Below are 18,627 nucleotides of genomic sequence, written 5' to 3' on the forward strand. Positions count from 1 at the left end.
CAGAGAATAACAACAACAAAAAATCATAAGGAAGTTCCTAACTTATTAGAAGAGTTGCAGAGATAAATTGCAATACATTCTTCCATTTTGCCCCCACCAGCATGTATTTCCACCCTTCTAAATTTTACCCATCTTTCAAGGGCCTTTTAAAGTTTTCCTTCCTCCATGAGATCTTCTAAACCATCTAAAATTATGGCACATGGTAGAGTACTATAGCAAATAGCATGGATTCTGATGCCAGGATGTCATTACCAGTTCTATGACCTTGGGCACTTTTCTGAACTGCAGATCCATCACTTATCCAAGGAAGACAATTATAACATCTACTCATAAGACTGTCCTGAGGACTAAAGGAGAAAATATATGTAAGCGCTATCATGTTGCCACAATACCTTGGTGCCAATAGCCAGTTATTTTATTATATAGAGCAAAACTTGGCAAAATTCTTTAATATTTGTCAATCCGTCTCAAACAAACAAAAAACTTGACAAATACCAAGGTAAGAGATTCTCAAAAAGAAAACAACCTGTAGAAGACTCTACAGTATAGAACACTCGACACGTATATATCACACACAATATGGTTACATACTGTATATATATAAAAAAGTACTGCTGACAGTGAACATTACTATTCTTAAATATGGGACAAGAAAAAAATGTGAAGGATAATAATGTTTATTGTGTGTCTGCCATGTGAATATATTACACTGGTCACTTCATGTATTTGCTCCCATTTTTCTGCATTTCCAGTTTAAAGATGAACAAACTGAAATTCAGAGAATGTTATGTCCTATGTTAACAATTCATACAGCAAATGAGTGGTGAAGCCAGAAAGCAGATTCTAGAGCTCCTGCTGTTCCCCCTGCAGGTGCTCCCTGAGGAATAAGGAGAGCAAATTAAGGTCATCTTTTGATCCACAAATGAAACATCTATTTGCACTCAGGCACTTTTTTTTTTTCCCTTCTTCACCGAGAGCCAAAACCAGGCTTTTGAGCAGTGGTTCTCAAACCTGACCGGGCAGTAGAATCCCCTGAAGGGCTCGTGTAAACAGATTGCAGGGTCTCACCCTCAGAGTCCAATTTAACGAATCTTGAACACGGTCTGAGAATTTGCATTTTAACAAGTTCCGGGTGATGCTGAGGCTGCTGGGCCTAGGCCATGGAGAACTACTGTTGTTAAGTATTTGTTACTTTGTTGATAAAGTGTAATTCATAAAGCTTAATCTTTAACCTCAAAGTTAAATAATGCGGTGGGCACGGTGGCTCACGTCTGTAATCCCAGCACTTTGGGAGGCCTAGGCAGGCGGATCACGAGGTCAGGAGTTCAAGACCAGCCTGACCAACTTGTGAAAACCTGTCTCTAATAAAAATTCAAAAAAGAAAAAAAACAGCCAGGCATGGTGTCATGCACCTGTAATGCTAGCTACCCAGGAGGCTGAGGCAGGATAATTGCTTGAATCCAGGAGGCAGATGTTGCAGTAAGCCAAGATCATGCCACAGCACTCCAGCCTGGGGGACAGAGCAAGACTCTGTTTCAGGAAAAAAAAAAAAAAAGTTAAATAATGCTAAACATTGTGCTAAGGGATACAAGGAGTTGAGCTACAGGGTTTTGAAAACATATCCTCTGCCCAAGTCAAGTAAACAGTCTGCTGTCAAACTAATGCACTTGCCTGTCAAGAATTTTTTCCCGAAAGTAGTTAAGAACACAAAGAAGAGTTCTCAGAAATCATTCTAGGCTGCCCTCCTCGTTTCATGGAGGAGACTCTCAAGTACAATTTAATAGCTCCTTGACACCCAGCATCTTCTTACCCTTGATGTGGAGGGCTCCGCAGTTATACTTTGGCTTAATTCCCGAGACTCTAGTAAGGTAAAACTGGTAGGGGTTCCCTTTATCCAGCATGTCCCAAATGTCCTGGCCCTCCCCTGACGTCTCGTATTCATTTTCCTCCTCCTCTTTGAGCCTGTGGCTGGTGGGAAGGCCATGATTTTCAGTTCTTTGGGCAGCGCCATCATTGAGAGCAGAGATGTCCTTCTCCTTTTTGATCACCACTTTCTCAGCCTGCTTCTGAGGCCTTTCTGGATGCAGCTCATCATCACTGCTGGACAGACACCAACCTAGGTCCTCCTGGGAATCGCTTTTCTGCCTTTTGAGAGGTAAAACTGAATCTGTGTTGCTGAATTTCACAGGTGATACTTTCCTCTTGTGTGCAGCTTTCCGGGCCTCGGAACAGGTGTACCTGGGCTCATCTGCTGCTCCTCGCCCAAGAGAAGAGGTAGACGGCTTGTCTGGTTTTGGCTTTTCTTCCTCACTTTCATCACTACTGGATATGGTCCACCTCCCATAATCACCTTCCTGAGACATTACACTCCTGGAAATGAAAAGCGGAAACATCAGCATTTCCCATTCATTAGGCTACTGGCAAAATAACTTTATTGCTCTCAACTTTGGCAAAATAACTTTATTGCTCTCAACTTCCCTGTCAGATAAGCTGACACCTTGCAGAGGCTGAACCACTTAACATCCGCTGCTTTTTAGGTGTTTATAGACACATTACCAGAATCCGCTATCAGATTCCCTTTGTCTACCTTCCCCTCCTCCCCCTAAGTTTTCTTTCTTTCTTTCTTTTCCTTTTTGGTAGAGACAGGGTTTCACCATTGTTGCCCAGGCCGGTCTTGAACTGCGGGACTCAAGCAATCCACCCACCTTGGCCTTCCAAAGTGCTGGGATTATAGGTATGAACCACCAAGTCTAGCCTTGTTTTTCAATCTAAACTGAGTACCCAGTTTCCTCCATGAAAGAGATTAGATTGATTTACTACTGAACACCTACTTAAGCAGCTCAGAGGTGTTTTTTAAAATGTATTTTTAATCCTTCTGGGTTTAAACACACACACACACACACAACCTTAGGTTCCTCTAGTGTTTTAGAGTCTAGAGGTTGCTAAGTAGAGGTATTTAAGCCATTACAATTCACTTTGAAGAAACTATTTCACTGGCTACGGTTTTGTGACTTTAAAGTTATTTAGGAACAAAAGAACCACCCTAGGAAAAACTACTCTCTGAAAGTCAGCTCTAGCTTCCTTTTAATTCTAAAACAGCTCTAAAGCAAGGTGCTTAGTAATAGAATCTTCAGTTACAGTCTTCAGGCTGTTCTCTATAGATACCTTGCCCATTCTAAAGCAAATAGCAGGTCTGTTTTTGGTGAGAAAGGATTCAGCTTCCCTCTTAGAAGCAGATTGCAGAATCTTCAGAGGCTACCATCATCCCTTCCCTAGGTGAATAACAAATATGGTTGACTGTATTATATAAATATTAGATACAATGAGTTCTAAATTTCTCTTCAAAGAATCGGTATGTCAGTATGTTCAGTTATTTGTCGTTCATTTTAAAGTTGAACTTTCTTCTAGTTTCAGTAAACAACCTTCTCCACCAGTTGTAATCAGTTGTTCACATCTGTTCCCCAGTCCCTAGCTCTGTCCTGACTCATCCTGGTCACCTGCTTTGACCTAGGTCACCCCTGGCTACCTGCTCTGACTTGCCTGTAACAGTCCTTCCCGCCAAACCACCCACCCTGCCACTCTGGCTTGTACTCCTACTCTCCTAAAAATAGCCAATTGGGATTAGTCTAGCCTGTGTTGTCTAACCCTAGCCAACAGGAGAACGACACACCAGTAGGGGTGACGTCCGTCAGGAATAAGTATCCCTTTTCCTCCTTGTCCAGGTGTGTGCTCACCATTGCTCCATCAATGAGGCACAACCTTCTATGAGGTAAACTGCCTTGCTGAGAGGATTTATATTTGAGTGCTATTTCTTTCATGGCATCAAAATATTACTTATACCAGAAATAAAATGGAATTCCCAAACCATTAGAATTCTGTAGGTAAAATCCTTAGCAACTCTGTGAATTGGAGAATTTCAAAGGTTTTTTAGTTTTATCATTAACTACATTTTCTAAAACCACATGGAAGTGGAATTCTCTCCAACAAAGTAGGACAAGCTGGTAAAAAATAAAACAAAGCTTTTAAAAAGACATTTTCTAGAGAACAAAGCCTTTCTTGGGTTTCTGCTCTATACATAAAGTTTTGAACTTGCTGACACTCAAAAATGTGTCAGAGTTGCTTATTAAAGACAACACAATATGATGTATTGGGTTACAATTTAGTGCAATACACTAATAAAATTGTGTCTTGCAATTAAGTGTAGCAGCTTACCAATCTCTTCATGAAATCAAGGTACGCAGCCAGTTGGAAAAGGACTGCTGGTAAACACTAATATCAAACTTTTACTTTGGATAACTGGATGGTCACCAGTGTCAGAATTACTTCCCTCATACAGGATCTGGTGCCCAGCATTCCAGAGTGTTTTGTAATCAAGTCATACAGTTTTTACAAATGTAGAACCCAAGAGCTTTCCTTCAATTGTTTATCACCTGTCTTCCCTGCCTGGGCAGTGTTTGATACAGCATAAATCTAAAGTCACACTTTTTGTGAGTGGTATCGAATTAGAGAATGCAATATAGCTATGTTGATTCTGAATCCTGGCACTCAATCAGGACAGCACAGTGTTTCCTAAAGTGGAAGTGATTGGGATCTGACATTATGAAAGAACCTCCCTTTCCATTCCAATCCAAACTCCCTGTTTAAATCAAGAAGAAAGTTGTAGTGTTGTAGAAATGCTTTTAATCTTGATTTTGAACAAATAGCAGGTCTGGGCTCTTCTGTAGGCACCAACAGTTTTGTTTACCATCAACAGAAGGTATCTTATGGCTACGCTATATTTGAAATAGCAAAATACAGTTTATGTAAAAGAATGATTGGATTCAAACAAAAATACTGAGTGTATGATAGTCTATGTAATAGCAAAAGGAGGCAGACAAATCCCTAGGCAGATAGAGGCAGGTCCCCAGTGAAACCCCACCTGCAAACCAAAGAGTTTAAAGCCTGAAAGCCAAGCTACAAGTCTCGGACAGATCCACGGACCAGATTGAGAACCTCTTACCACTTGGCACACTTCCCTCTGATTAATCCCCACCCTTCACCTACTTTACAGACACCTACTTTTCCCTAATTAGTTTTTTATACTATCATGCCTACCTTTGAAGTGGTGCCTTTGTTTTAGCTTTTTGCATACTCATAAACCAATCAGCATACACTTCCCCATTCTGAGCTCACAAAAGCCCTGGCCTCAGCCACACCGAGGAACTGCCCACCTTTGGGTGGGGGCAGGGGCGTACCTGACTTCAGGTAGCGGCCGCCTACCTAGGGTTCTCTCTGCTGAGAATTGGTTCACTGCTCAATAAAACTCATCTCTGCCCTTCTCCCCTTCGGTTGTCAGCCTAACCTCATTATTCCTGGATGTGGGACAAGAAACTGGGACCTGCTAAACAGCAAGTACAGCAAATAGAGCTATAACCCTGTAGTACTTGGTTCCACTGGTGGCGCAATGGGAGAGGAAGCTGCTGGCTGCCACACATCCCCATTTGCTGGGCTGTGGACAGTAGGACTAAAAGAGCTGTTAACACATCCCTATTTGCATGGCATCTCCAAGTGTTCGGGCATCACTGTGTCCCCCTTGTCTGGACACTGGAGTCTGCTGCGAGAGTCACTTACCATACGCCTGGGCCAGTCACAAGCCTTGCATGGAGCCTATACCTGGGCCAGCACTTGGAGGAGCCGGCTGGGCCTCTAGGCTCTCTCACTCACATACACCCTCCTCACGGGCTGAGCATGCAGTCATGCTGGCCACAGGATGTGGGCCAGGATGAAAGCCAAATGCAGCCTGCCAGGCTAAGTGGGCAGAACACTTCCTGTGGCCAGCTCAGGGCCGGAGGTCTCCAGCTGGCAAAGCAGCTCTAGAAAAATCCTGCATCATATGTGTTAAGGGAACAAAACAAACTGGGAAAAAGGCAGGTGAGTGATTGAAATTTGGCAAACACTGCACTAACATGAAAAACCTAAAGCATATTTCCCGCCAAGTGCTAGCTCAGGACACTGTTAGTGCTTTTATTAGGGACTTTAAAACACGTTGATATGAAAGGGTACTCAGAGCTGCTAGTATTTCCTCTCTCCCCACTATACCAGACCCAGCTGGGGCGCTTCTCTTTCACCTCCAGCAGCTCCTTCTCATGGAGCTTAAAGACTATCAGTTGGGCCTGGGACCAGGCTCCTCAGATGAGTCCCCTTGTGGCCAGTGATAGGCAAACATGGGCCCTTGTCTCAAACCCAGCCCTCACTAGGGAGTAAATGTGCACTTGGGCAGGTTAGTTAACTGCTAAGCCTCAGTTTTTTAGTTTGTAAAATGGATATCATGCTTACCCCCCAGGCTTCATTCATTCAACAACTTACTGGGCAGCTATTATGTGCCAAAAACTGAGAATGAAACGTTAATGATATACAGCTTCTACCTTAGCAGAGCATAATTTCAGAGCAGAAGAGACAGACACACACATACAAACTGTAATAGCCAAGATGACTAGACATTCATTACATTTTATGAGACAAAAAACAGGGGTGGCCTTACTCTGGAACATGCTGAAGAAGTGACATATAAATGAGACCCAGAGAGCCAAAAGGAACCTGCTGTCTAAATAATGGCGTAAAAAGCATTCCAAGCAGAGGGAACCCAGCCTGCAGAGGTGAGAGAGGTCATAAAAAACGACTTAGGCAAGGCAGGCAGTGGTTCACGATAAAGAGGGTGCGGGGAGAAAACTTGCGAAAGACATTGGATTTTATGCTAAGAACAATGGGGCCCCATTGAGGGCTTTAAGAAGAAGGGAAGTCCAATTTGTCCTTTTTTTTTGGAGACAGAGCCTTACTCTGTCACAGAGGCTGGAGTTCAACGGCTAGAACTTGGCTCACTGCAAACTCCGCCTCCTAGGTTCAAGCAATTCTCCTGCCTCAGCCTCCCGAGGAGCTGGGATTACAGGCATCCACTATCATGCTCAGCTAATTTTTGTAGAAATGGGGTTTCGTCATGTCGGCCAGGCTGGTCTTGAACTCCTAACCTCAAGTGATCTGCCCCCTCTGTCTCCCAAACTGCTGGGATTACAGGCGTGAGCCACCGCGCCCCCCACGTCGATTTGCCTTTTTAATACAAATGTGTGCTAAAACTCTGTAGAGAATGGTTTGGAGACAAAGAAGTGAGAGGGCTCTTGCTGACGGCGTTGGGGACCGATTAGGAACGTGAGGAAGTGATGACAGCAGCTGCTAACTTGACTGCATGCTCACCTGGAGCCAGGCACGCTTCGAAGCGCCTCATCGGGTGTCAACTCGCTTCACCCTCAGGACAACTCTGTACTACGGTGACGGTCCCCCTATACTGGGAAACCGACCACAGAAAGCTTAACCGCCTGGCACGTGGTGGGCGCTTTCCTACTCACTGTCTGGGACCACGCACCTGTAAGCTTAGGTTTGGGAATAAGAACCTGAGCAGGGGCCCCTCGCGTCGCGCCCGGGCAAGACTCGGGTCCCCGCGGCGCCAGTGCGCGCCCCCTGAAGCGCTGTGATCGGAGGAAACCGAGGCCCCGGGGCCGAGTCGACCCTGTCCCGTCTTCCTGGCAGCGCCATTTCCTCGCGTTCCGTTTCCAGCCTTGCCGGACTCCAGCAGCCCGCGCACCACGACCGGACCTGGAGCAGGATCCTGGGCCAAACCGCAGCCCGCGAGAAACCGCGCCTAGTCCGCGCCAGCGGTCGCACAGCACCTACCTGAGGCGCGCAGAACACACACTCGCCTAGGATCCCGCCCCACCGGCGACTATCGCGCATGCGCGCAGTTCAAACCCTTCGGGCAGCGGCGTTTGCCAGAGGCCCGGCCCCTTCCCCTTCCGGGAACCCATTGCTGGGTCCTAAAGCCCGCCGGGTGTTTACCCAGGACGGGGTGGGGCCTACCCTAGCTCTCGGCTCACTTTCTGGGGACTTCTCAAAGCAAGAGGGAAACCAGAAAGCCATCCCCTAACTTCTGTCTAGTTAACTATTAGCAAGACTCACCCGCTTTATAGGATTATCATGGCTCAGGCTCCCAGGGCTCCATGCAGCGGAGTTTAAAGTGGAGAGAGGATAGGCTTAGGTTAAAGGCAGCTGCAAGGAGACCTGTGTCCTGGGAGGGGATGGGTGCAGAGTTTAAAATCGGCTGTAAAATAAAAAGTTAAATGAGTTCCCATTGGACTCAGAACCTCGAATGTCTGTTTCTACTTAGAAACAGTTGCGTTCTTTTAAAATCTTCTGAGAAACGGAACTCTCCCCACATTCCTTGCCTTTAATAAAGATGTTTGCTATGAAATTTGGGCTTGGTGCTGTTTATGGTATTTATTATTGGAATGTTTTTCAACGTAGGCATCTCTTCCAGAGGATTGAGTGAAATACATTTGTGTGAACATAACAGCTCGTTTCGTTCATTGAAGACCTACTTTGTGCTAGGCACAGTGCAAGGTGCTGGGGTTGTCTGGAGGGCAGAACACACGTAGTAGCTACTACCCTGGGTGCTCGATCCCAATGACTTGCTGATCTGAACGAGAATCCTGGACTTGGCTCTTCGTTTGGTTCTTTTTATGCTTGTGTACACTCTTTTTGTCTGCATATAATGTTTAGCATAGTGCCATAGATCTAAATGATTAAAAGTAACGTATTGCAAGATGGAGGGAGAATGAAGGAAATCCCGAACCAGGACACATTGAACCAGCACCTAAAAGCGCTTGGATTTACAGCCGCGCGCAAGGAGTGAACGGAACAGAGCAGCCGGTGGAGCCAAGTGCCGGGGGCAGGCTGGGAGCTTCACCACTCCGGGCGGCTCCAAGGAAACCTGATGAAACAAAGGCTCTGGCCAATAGCCCTGCGGGATTAACGCGAGTGGCTGGCAGGTTGTCCAATGGGAGGAGACGTTGGAGTTGCGCGGTGAAGTTCGGCTTCCTGAGCCGCGGTGGGCGTGGCCGTGGTAGGCTGCAAGCTAGGCTAGGGCAGCGTGGCGGGTGGTTGTGTTGCTCTGGTTCGGTTGTTGCTGTTGCGATGTTCTTCTCCGAGGCTGTGGCCAGGTCGCGGACGTGGGAAACCAGTCCCTCGGAACACAAGATGTGGGTGAAAGTAGGTGTCCAGAGGGCGACTGAGTCTCTGACTTCAGCTTGGCCCGGGCCTGTCGCTTCTTCCCCGCCGGTCTCACTCAGCCCAGTCGTACAGACCAGACCTGGGCTGCCGGTCCAAAGGGTCGTGGTTACGGAGCTACAGGGCTCCTGGCTCCCGGTCCAGGACTACGGCTACTTCCAACTTCCTTCTCCTTTCCCTTTACATAGTCTATTAATGGTAATCTCGAATCTTCATCTCTCCTCCCGCTTTTCAAAACCAGCGCCTTTGCCTCACCTTAACTCCAGGACTGAATTTTGGGTAGAATTTATCTCAGTGGTCTAAATGAATTAATTTGCGTCAGCCTAGCGGTTAACTCATTTGCACTTTCTTGAGGGAAATTTCAGCCCATCTTTAAGATTTCTTGAGAGTTAATACTGGCACAAGGAAGTTCCGTTTTCAAACTCTACGGCTGGGCCAAGTTTTAGATTTTCGAGGTCCAAACTATGTATCAACTAGTAATAAAAATAAGAAACCGTTTCTGTCTCATTAACTAAAGCTATTCAATGTTCTTCAGGTATTTAAAGCATGTGATGAAGATCACAAAGGATATCTCAGCAGAGAGGACTTTAAAGTTGCTGTTGTAATGCTGTTTGGGTATAAGCCCTCCAAGGTAGAGCTTTCTTATATATTTGGGATGGGGTAGACGATCAATAGCGAATGGATCCTAAGAAAAGTTCACGGGGCTAGCTTAGGATATTTATAAAGTCAATCTCTGCTTTATAAGCAATTTCAGAGGTATTTCCAGTGCTGAATTTTAGTTTCCTCTTAACATCTCAAACCAGAGATGAAGTAGAAGTCTATATACCACTGGAGCCTACACGAGCCTATCTCACCACCAGGCTGCTAATAACTATAATAAATACAAGATGCTAGAGAGGTGCCAAGAGGCAAGTCGGAGTGGGGCGTGTCGGTAACAGAAGAAATTTACATAGGACATGACACAGAGTCTCTTAAGCTTTACTTTTGTTGCTTTGTTTATAAAATACATCCACAGTCAAAAAATTAAAACAGTGCAGAAAGGTATAAAGTTTAACATAAAATCCCCTCCCTACCTACAAGAGGGTCCCACTTGTAGGGGATTACCATTATTAACAGTTTTTTGAGTAGTTGTGAAATTTTCTATCCATGACAAACATGAATGCATAATCTTTTATTGAAAGCATAAATGGCTAAATATTGTGCCTACTTTAACTTGCTTTTCTCATTTAACAGTGTATCAACCTAAAAGCACATACCTTAACACATTTTAAAATATAGTTGCATATTCTATTTACCCAGGTTCCTGTCTCAGGTTATTTAGGTTTTTTTTATTGTTATACTTCCTACAAACATTGCGGCAATGATACACGTATTTCTGTCCTTGTGGCTGCATATCTGTGGAATAAGTTCCTGGAAGCATAATTGCTGGGTCATGGGATACGTACATTTAGAATTTTGTTAGATATTGCTCTCCAGAAAAGTTGCACCAATTCACCAATAATGGTAATTGAGCTGAGCCTCCATGAACCTCCTACTTTAGTAGGACAAGTCTTCTGTTCACCCGTCTTTATGCTCTTCTGCTTTCCTGTTACATTTATTCTAGAGAAAGTGCCCTTCTTGTTAAGCTGGAATTAGAGTCAAGATATTGTCTAGTTTCAAGAAACTGAACTGCAACCATCAGGCAAAGGGAGCACTCAGGGCTCAGCCTGGAATGCCAACCGTCACTCTCATTAGGCCAGACAGCCTGGCGATTAATTATGGCCCAGCTGTTCCTCATGAGTGGGCTCTACCTTTCTGCCAGATTGAAAGCCCAGCAAAGCCAGGGACCCTGTGATGTCATGCTTCCCCACCCTATTTGCGTCAACAGAACAAATGTACTGTGAAGTTGTGATGCACAGTAAATCTTAATATATTCTCTTGACCCAAGTCGGTTAAACAACCCAGGTGGGCTCAGGATGGCTCAACTATGAGGGGATGCTTAGTTACTGTGAAGCTTATTACGGAGCTCAAAGAAGCAGTCAGGGCTGACTCTTAGAAATTGCAGCTCTCCTGTTAACCTGCAATCATTTCAGCTGGAAACAGGTCAGCTAAATAGAATCAGTCTGTGAAGCATTGTATTTAACTTGGATTCACCTGAAATGATAACTTGTCTCATTTTGTCTTTATCACTCTTGAGTCTATATGGTTTCAATTTTAGAATGAGGAATTTAATGACAGCTACAGTTATGTAACTTATTGTACATACGCTCCATGAAATTTAACAGATTTTACTTTTCATACTGGGGTGAAGTTTTCTATTTTATTTTTTAAGCAAATGAACTATTTACTAACCACAGGTCACTAATCAGTATTTATTTATAGTATATCACCTATACACTTTGTCATTTGTACAATGAACTTTTCTTACACAAGTGACAATGTATAATTTCTGTGAAATTCAACAGATTTTTATACTAGTTTGAGGTTTGGGGTTAATTTTTGAATATCACTTTTGAGCAATTGAAATATTTACTGACTGCTGATCATGAAGAAGTAAAATACTTACATAATAAATCACTTATACATTCATGCAGTTGTTTACATAATGAAATTTATTTATTTATTATTTGAGATAGAGTCTTGCACTGTCACCCAGGCTAGAGTGCAGTGGTGTGATCTAGGCTCACTGCAACCTCCACCTTCTGGGTTCAAGCAATTCTGCCTCAGCCTCCTGAGTAGCTGGGACTACGGATGCATGCCACCACACCTGGTTTTGGTTTTTGTTTTGTTTTGTTTTGTTTTTGTATTTTTAGTGTAGTCGGGGTTTCACCATGTTGGCCAGGCTGGTCTCCAACTCCTGACCTCAAGTGATCCACCCACCTCAGCCTCCCAAAGTTCTAGGATTACAGGCATGAGCCACCGTGCCCACCCATACAGAGTGAAATTTATTAAGTGTTCCTCTTTAATAAAAAGAACACTTGCTAGTTGCTAGTGATGTAAAGATGAATGAAGCACAGTCTCTACTTCAAAGCAGTTGAGTTTAATGTGGAGAGATATGCAACTGTGACAGATGCCAAGAAAGAGAAGAGATTGAAAAACAAAGTGAAGAGTACAAAGAAGCAAGGCCTAATTCTAGTAGTGACGATAACAGTCCAGGTGGTCATTTAGACTAGAGAAGATAGACTACTCTGATAAGTAGGAGCACTTTGTGAGTGGTGGGACAAGTTAGGCCCGGATGATTGACTGGATGCAGTGGTGGTAAGAGTGACATGACCACCAGGAGTGAAGGGATAGTGATGCCACCAACTAAGAGAAAATTTAAGAGTAGATTCAGAGGAAGTTAGTGAGTTTCAATGGGAATACATTGAGTTTGAGACAGCTATGGGCATTCCAGGTGCATTTACTTGTTAAATACTGTGCTGGCTATTCAGGTTATGGTGGTGAGAATCTGCTGTTAGATCTGCCTCCCTGAGATGTAGGAATCTGAAATTGGGTGGAGAGGGTAGGGCTGGAGATAGTCTTGGGGCTCCTTGGTTTCCAGGTGGCTGCTCAAAACATGAGGCTGTATGACATTGCCCAGGAAGAGTATGCAGAATAAGAAGAGTCATGGCCTTAGAACGTTAGGGAATACCAACATTTAAGGGGAGGCAGGGGACTTGAAGAAAATGGCATGGGAACCATTTGTCAGGGACAAGAGGAACGAGGAAAATGCAGGGAATCCAAGACTGGCAAGAGTTTGAGACTAGAAGTGGAGAAATTATGTCAGATGCTGCCAAGGCTCTAATACTCCAATGTTTATAACACCCTGGTAGCAGCGTGGTAAAGGGCTTTTATTTTAACATTTAATGAAAGCAAGTACTCATGCTTTCTATACAGTGTTTAAAGTCTCAAATGTTTAAAAATGCATAGAGGAAAAATGTTGATTAGTCTAAAATGATAACAGTGGTTTTCATTGGATGGCTGATTTTTCAATTTTCTTCATAACTTTTTGTGTTTTCTACATCAATCGTGGTACTTTTATAATCAGGAAAAAAAGAAATTTAAAAATAGAGCCACCGAGCCCATTATAACACTTGTTTTTATTTGTCTAAAGTAGAAAGGCTGCCTGTTAGATTATATTATATATGGGACAGCCAAATTGATTTTCTGTGCTTAAACTCTTTTGGTCAATGGAATAAAGTTTTGGGGGCCATTAGATGCTAGCAGATTAGTGTCTGCTATTTTATAGATGTTGATGGAAAAGCAAAATGACTGTTATAGCTGTCATGTATCATCAGTTGCCTGCTTGGGTCAACAAACTTGGTTTCTCGTAAAAATAGATCCTTATTCCCACCCGAAGGTTTAAGAACTTGCACTGTGAAAACGTTTGATAAAATTACATGTTCTGTTATTTTTTCCTCTTTTCTAGATAGAAGTGGATTCTGTGATGTCTTCAATAAATCCAAATACTTCTGGTAATATGAAAGTTAATGTTAATTTTTAGTACCTTATTTAGACACTGATATGGTTTGGCTGTGTCTCCACTCCAATCTCATCTTGAATTCCCATGTGTTGTGGAAGGGACCTGGTGGAAGGCAATTGCATCCTGGGGGCGGGTTTTTCCCCTGCTGTTCTTGTGATACTGAATACGTTTCATGAGATCTGATGGCTTTATAAGGGGGGGGGCTTTATAAGCTTATTCCCTGCATAAGCTCTCTCTCTGCCTGCTGCCATCCATGTAAGACATGACTTGCTTTTCCTTGCCTTCTGCCATGATTGTGAGGCTTCCCCAGCCACGTGGAACTGAAGTCTGTTAAACCTCTTTCTTTTGTAAATTGCCCAGTCTTGGATATGTCTTTATCAGTAGCATGAAAATGGACCAATACAGACACTCACAAAATGACAATTAAAAAGAGAAACTGTATAGCATTATATTTAAGCACATCTTTGTTTTGTTTCTCATCCAAAGGAAAGGTTTTGGTTGTTTTTATTTTTTTTTTAATCTTTAATTTTTGTAGGTGTATATGTATATATATAGAGAGAGGCAGTACATGACATGTTTTGATATAGGCATGTAATGTGTAGTAATCACGTCATGGGAAATGAGATAACTATTCCCTCGAACATTTATCCTTTGTGTTACAAACCAGTTACACTCTTTATTTTAAAATGTATAACTATTTTGACTATAGTCACCCTGTTGTGCTATCAATACTAATACCTGGTATTTGATATATACCCAGCAGTGGGATTGCTGGATTATATGGTACCTCTAGTTAAGGAAAGAAAATATTCAGTGTGAAGTCAAATCCTTAATTCAAAATCAGAGGACATACAGAAGAAAGAAAGTCTATGAGAATAAAGAATGTTGAAGTACCTTCAGCAATAGTCACACTTGATGTATTAGAAAAGTCGCTGTATTCATCTTTTTTCATGCTGCTGATAAAGACATACCCAATACTGGACAATTTACAAAAGAAAGAGTTTAATGGACTTACAGTTCCACATGGCTGGGGAGGCCCCATAATCACAGCAGAAGGCAAGGAGGAGCAAGTCACATCTTGCGTGAATGGCAGCAGACAAGAGAAAGTTTGTGCAAGGGAAGGCTTCTTTTTTTTTTTTTCTTTAAGATGTTAAAGATTTTATTTTTTATATCCAGCATACAATTTAGAAACACCACTATTTTGGAATAAAGGCTTTGTTACAGGGTTGTGTAAACTCAGAAGTCTTGAAGTCCTCTATAATTGAATATTCTCATCAAAGTAGGATCTCCTTCATGTTCATTTAATTTCTCATATGTATATCACTGTTATTTCTACCCACCACAGCATAAATCATTTTCCTTGCCAGAAATCAAGTATCTTTTATAATGAGCTTTCTTTAAGGCACAAATGGATAATTTTTACTGTCTGCCTAGCCAATCACTTTTAACTAATTATTGTTCTATATATTTTTGTCTCTAATTGCTACGACATCCCAATGCTTGCTACATATACATACACACACACACACACACACACACACACACACACACACACACACACATATATATAATACATCCACAGCTTGGTGATGGTTTTAATTTTCTTCCCCCTCCCCTTTGTGTATGGGCTATGAAGTTTTATTGAAGACCCGTAATCCCTCCGGTTTTGATTTAATGTTTTGGAGTTTGTGATCTCATTGCCTGGCATGGAAAATTTTAGGCAGGGTCTGCAGATTGTATGCAGTAAAAGACCCGCATCACCACCGTGGGGTGAGTGCTTCTTCCCAGTCTGCAACAAGCCGACTGAACTGCCATTTAGAGTCGATGTTCGATGTTCGGTTTTGTGCTGTCGAATAGTCACCACTTCAACCAGTCCTGCTTTTGCAAAGGGTTTTTAAGAAACAACGAATCTCAACTGGTGCTGCATATTGGAATCACTGGAGGGAGTCTTAGAAGGTCCTGATGCCCGGACACCATCCCCAGAGATTCCGGTTGAATTTGTCTGGGCTGTGGCCTGGGCACTGGGATTTTTTTTTCTTTCCCATTTATTTTATTGCATTTTAGGTTTTGGGGTACATGTGAGAACATGCAAAATTGTTGCATAGGTACACACGTGGCAGTGTGATTTGCTGCCTTCCTCCCCATCACCTACATCTGGCATCTCTCCCCTTGCTATCTCTCCCCAGCTCCCCACCCCCCACCGTCTCTCCCCTATTTCCCCCCAACAGACCCCAGTGTGTAGTGCTCCCCTCCCTGTGTCCATGTGTTCTCATTGTTCAACACCTGCCTATGAGTGAGAACATGCGGTGTGTGATATTCTGCTCTTCTGTCAGTTTGCTGAGAATGATGGTTCCCAGGTTCATCCATGTCCCTACAAAGGACACAAACTCATCATTTTTGATGGCTGCATAATATTCCATGGTGTATATGTGCCACATTTTCCCTATCCAGTCTATTGTTGATGGGCATTGGGGTTGGTTCCAGGTCTTTGCTATTGTAAACAGTGCTGCAATGAACATTCATGTGCACGTGTCCTTATAGTAGAACAATTTGTAATCCTTTGGATATATACCCAGTAATGGGATTGCTGGGTCAAATGGAATTTCTATTTCTAGGTCCTTGAGGAATCGCCACACTGTCTTCCACAATGGTTGAACTAATTTACACTCCCACCAACAGTGTAAAAGTGTTCCTATTTCTCCACATCCTCTCCAGCATCTGTCGTCTCCAGATTTTTTAATGATCGCCTTTCTAACTGGCGTGAGATGGTATCTCAATGTTGTTTTGATTTGCATTTCTCTGATGACCGGTGATGATTGGCATTTTTTCATATGTTTGTTGGCCTCATGTATGTCTTCTTTTGTGAAGTGTCTGTTCATATCCTCTGCCCACTTTTGAATGGACTTGTTAGTTTTTTTCTTATAAATCTGTTTTAGTTCTTTGTAAATTCTGGATATCAGCCCTTTGTTAGATGGGTAAACTGCAAAAATTTTTTCCCATTCTGTTGGTTGCCGATTCACTCTAATGACTGTTTCTTTTGCTGTGCAGAAGCTGTGGAGTTTGATTAGGTCCCATTTGTCTATTTTGGCTTTTGTTGCCAATGCTTTTGGTGTTTTGGTCATGAAGTCCTTGCCTACACCTATGTCCTGAATGGTTTTGCCTAGATTTTCTTCTAGGGTTTTTATGGTGTTAGGTCTTATGTTTAAGTCTTTAATCCATCTGGAGTTAATTTTAGTGTAAGGTGTCAGGAATGGGTCCAGTTTTCCCAACACCATTTATTGAACAGGGAATCCTTTCCCCATTGCTTGTTTTTGTCTGGTTTGTCAAAGATCAGATGGTTGTAGATGTGTTGCCTCCGAGACCTCTGTTCTGTTCCATTGGTCTATATCTCTGTTTTGGTACCAGTACCATGCTGTTTTGATTACTGTAGCCTTGTAGTATAGTTTGAAGTCCGGTAGTATGATGCCTCCCACTTTGTTCTTTTTCCTTAGAATTGACTTGGCTATGTGGACTCTCTTTTGGTTCCATATGAAGTTTAAGGTGGTTTTTTCCAGTTCTGTGAAGAACGTCATTGGTAGCTTGATGGGGATAACGTTGAATCTGTAAATTACTTTGGGCAGTATGGCCATTTTCATGATATTGATTCTTCCTAACCATGAACATGGAATGTTTCTCCATCTGTTTGTGTCCTCTCTTATTTCGTCGAGCAGTGGTTTGTAGTTCTCCTTGAAGAGGTCCTTTACGTTCCTTGTTAGTTGTATTCCTAGGTATTTTATTCTCTTTGTGGCAATTGTGAATGGAAGTTTGTTCTTGATTTGGCTCTCTTTAAGTCTGTTATTGGTGTACAGGAATGCATGTGATTTTTGCACACTGATTTTGTATCCTGAGACTTTGCTGAACTTGCTGATCAGTTTCAGGAGATTTGGGGCTGAGATGATGGGGTCTTCTAGGTATACAATCATGTCGTCTGCAAATAGAGACAATTTGACTTCCTCCTTTCCTATTTGAATGCCCTTTCTTTCTTTTTCTTGCCTGATTGCTCTGGCTAGAACTTCTAGTACTATACTGAATAGAAGTGGTGAGAGATGGCATCCTTGGCTGGTGCCACATTTCAAGGGGAATGCTTCCAGTTTTTGCCCATTCAGTATGATATTGGCTGTTGGTTTGTCATAAATAGCTTTTATTATTTTGAGATACGTTCCGTCAATACCTAGCTTATTGAGGGTATTTAGCATAAAGGGCTGTTGAATTTTGTCAAAGGCCTTCTCTGCATCAATTGAGATAATCATGTGGTTTTTGTCTTTGGTTCTGTTTATGTGGTGAATTACGTTTATAGATGTGCGTATGTTGAACCAGCCTTGTATCCCCGGGATGAAGCCTACTTGATTATGGTGGATAAGCTTTTTGATGTGCTGTTGCAATTGGCTTGTCAGTATTTTATTGAAGATTTTTGCATCTATGTTCATCATGGATATTGGCCTGAAGTTTTCTTTTCTTGTTGAGTCTCTGCCGGGTTTTGGAATCAGGATGATGTTGGTCTCATAAAATGATTTGGGAAGAATTCCCTCTTTTTGTATTGTTTGGAATAGTTTCAGAAGGAATGGTACCAGCTCCTCTTTGTATGTCTGGTAGAATTCGGCTGTGAACCCGTCTGGACCTGGGCTTTTTTTGGGTGGTAAGCTCTTAATTGCCGCCTCAACTTCAGACCTTGTTATGGGTCTGTTCAGGGTTTCGGCTTCTTCCTGGTTTAGGCTTGGGAGGACGCAAGTGTCCAGGAATTTATCCATTTCAGGAAGGCCTCTTTTTAAAACCATCAAATGTCGTAAGACTTATTCACTATCACAAGAATAGCATGGGAAAGACCTGCCCCCATGATTCAGTGATCTCCCACCAGGTCCCTCCCACAACACATGGCAATTATGGGAACTACAAGATGAGGTCTGGGTGGGGACACAGACAATGCATATCAGTCATATAATAGAGAAACACTATATAATGAGTAGGGGAAGATCTTCATCCAGAAAGAATAACTCACAGAATATCAGGGAACTCCTAAGAAAGAGAAATCCTACCAATGCAGAGAATGTGCAAAA

General features: G+C 42.8%; 2 protein-coding genes across 8 annotated transcripts in view; one reads left to right on the forward strand and one right to left on the reverse strand.

Moving 5' to 3' along the window:
• The window catches only part of TDP1 (tyrosyl-DNA phosphodiesterase 1), a 94,507-nt gene extending 86,726 nt beyond the window's left edge, over positions 1-7,781 (reverse strand). For 3 of the 4 annotated variants that reach the window (XM_032287160.1, XM_032287161.1, XM_032287158.1), the window contains exons 1-2: positions 7,705-7,781; positions 1,811-2,370 (exon numbers count right to left, since the gene is read on the reverse strand). In XM_032287160.1, the coding sequence (XP_032143051.1) occupies positions 1,811-2,363 (553 nt within the window). In that variant the 5' untranslated portion in view covers positions 2,364-2,370; positions 7,705-7,781. Of the gene's footprint in view, positions 1-1,810; positions 2,371-7,396 lie in introns of all 4 variants that reach the window. The other variant, XM_032287159.1, reaches the window with a different exon arrangement.
• A 1,091-nt stretch (positions 7,782-8,872) lies between these two features.
• EFCAB11 (EF-hand calcium binding domain 11) overlaps positions 8,873-18,627 on the forward strand; it is a 161,679-nt gene continuing 151,924 nt past the window's right edge. For 3 of the 4 annotated variants that reach the window (XR_004271626.1, XM_032287164.1, XM_032287162.1), the window contains exons 1-3: positions 8,907-9,075; positions 9,629-9,724; positions 13,481-13,526. Coding sequence is in view for 3 of the 4 variants with exons in the window: in XM_032287164.1 (XP_032143055.1) it covers positions 9,001-9,075; positions 9,629-9,724; positions 13,481-13,526 (217 nt within the window). In the remaining variant the exon portion in view is untranslated. Of the gene's footprint in view, positions 9,076-9,619; positions 9,725-13,480; positions 13,527-18,627 lie in introns of all 4 variants that reach the window. The other variant, XM_032287165.1, reaches the window with a different exon arrangement.

Source organism: Sapajus apella, unplaced genomic scaffold, assembly GCF_009761245.1.
Source record: "Sapajus apella isolate SASKATOON/1434 unplaced genomic scaffold, GSC_monkey_1.0 scaffold20, whole genome shotgun sequence".
NCBI lineage: Eukaryota > Metazoa > Chordata > Mammalia > Primates > Cebidae > Sapajus > Sapajus apella.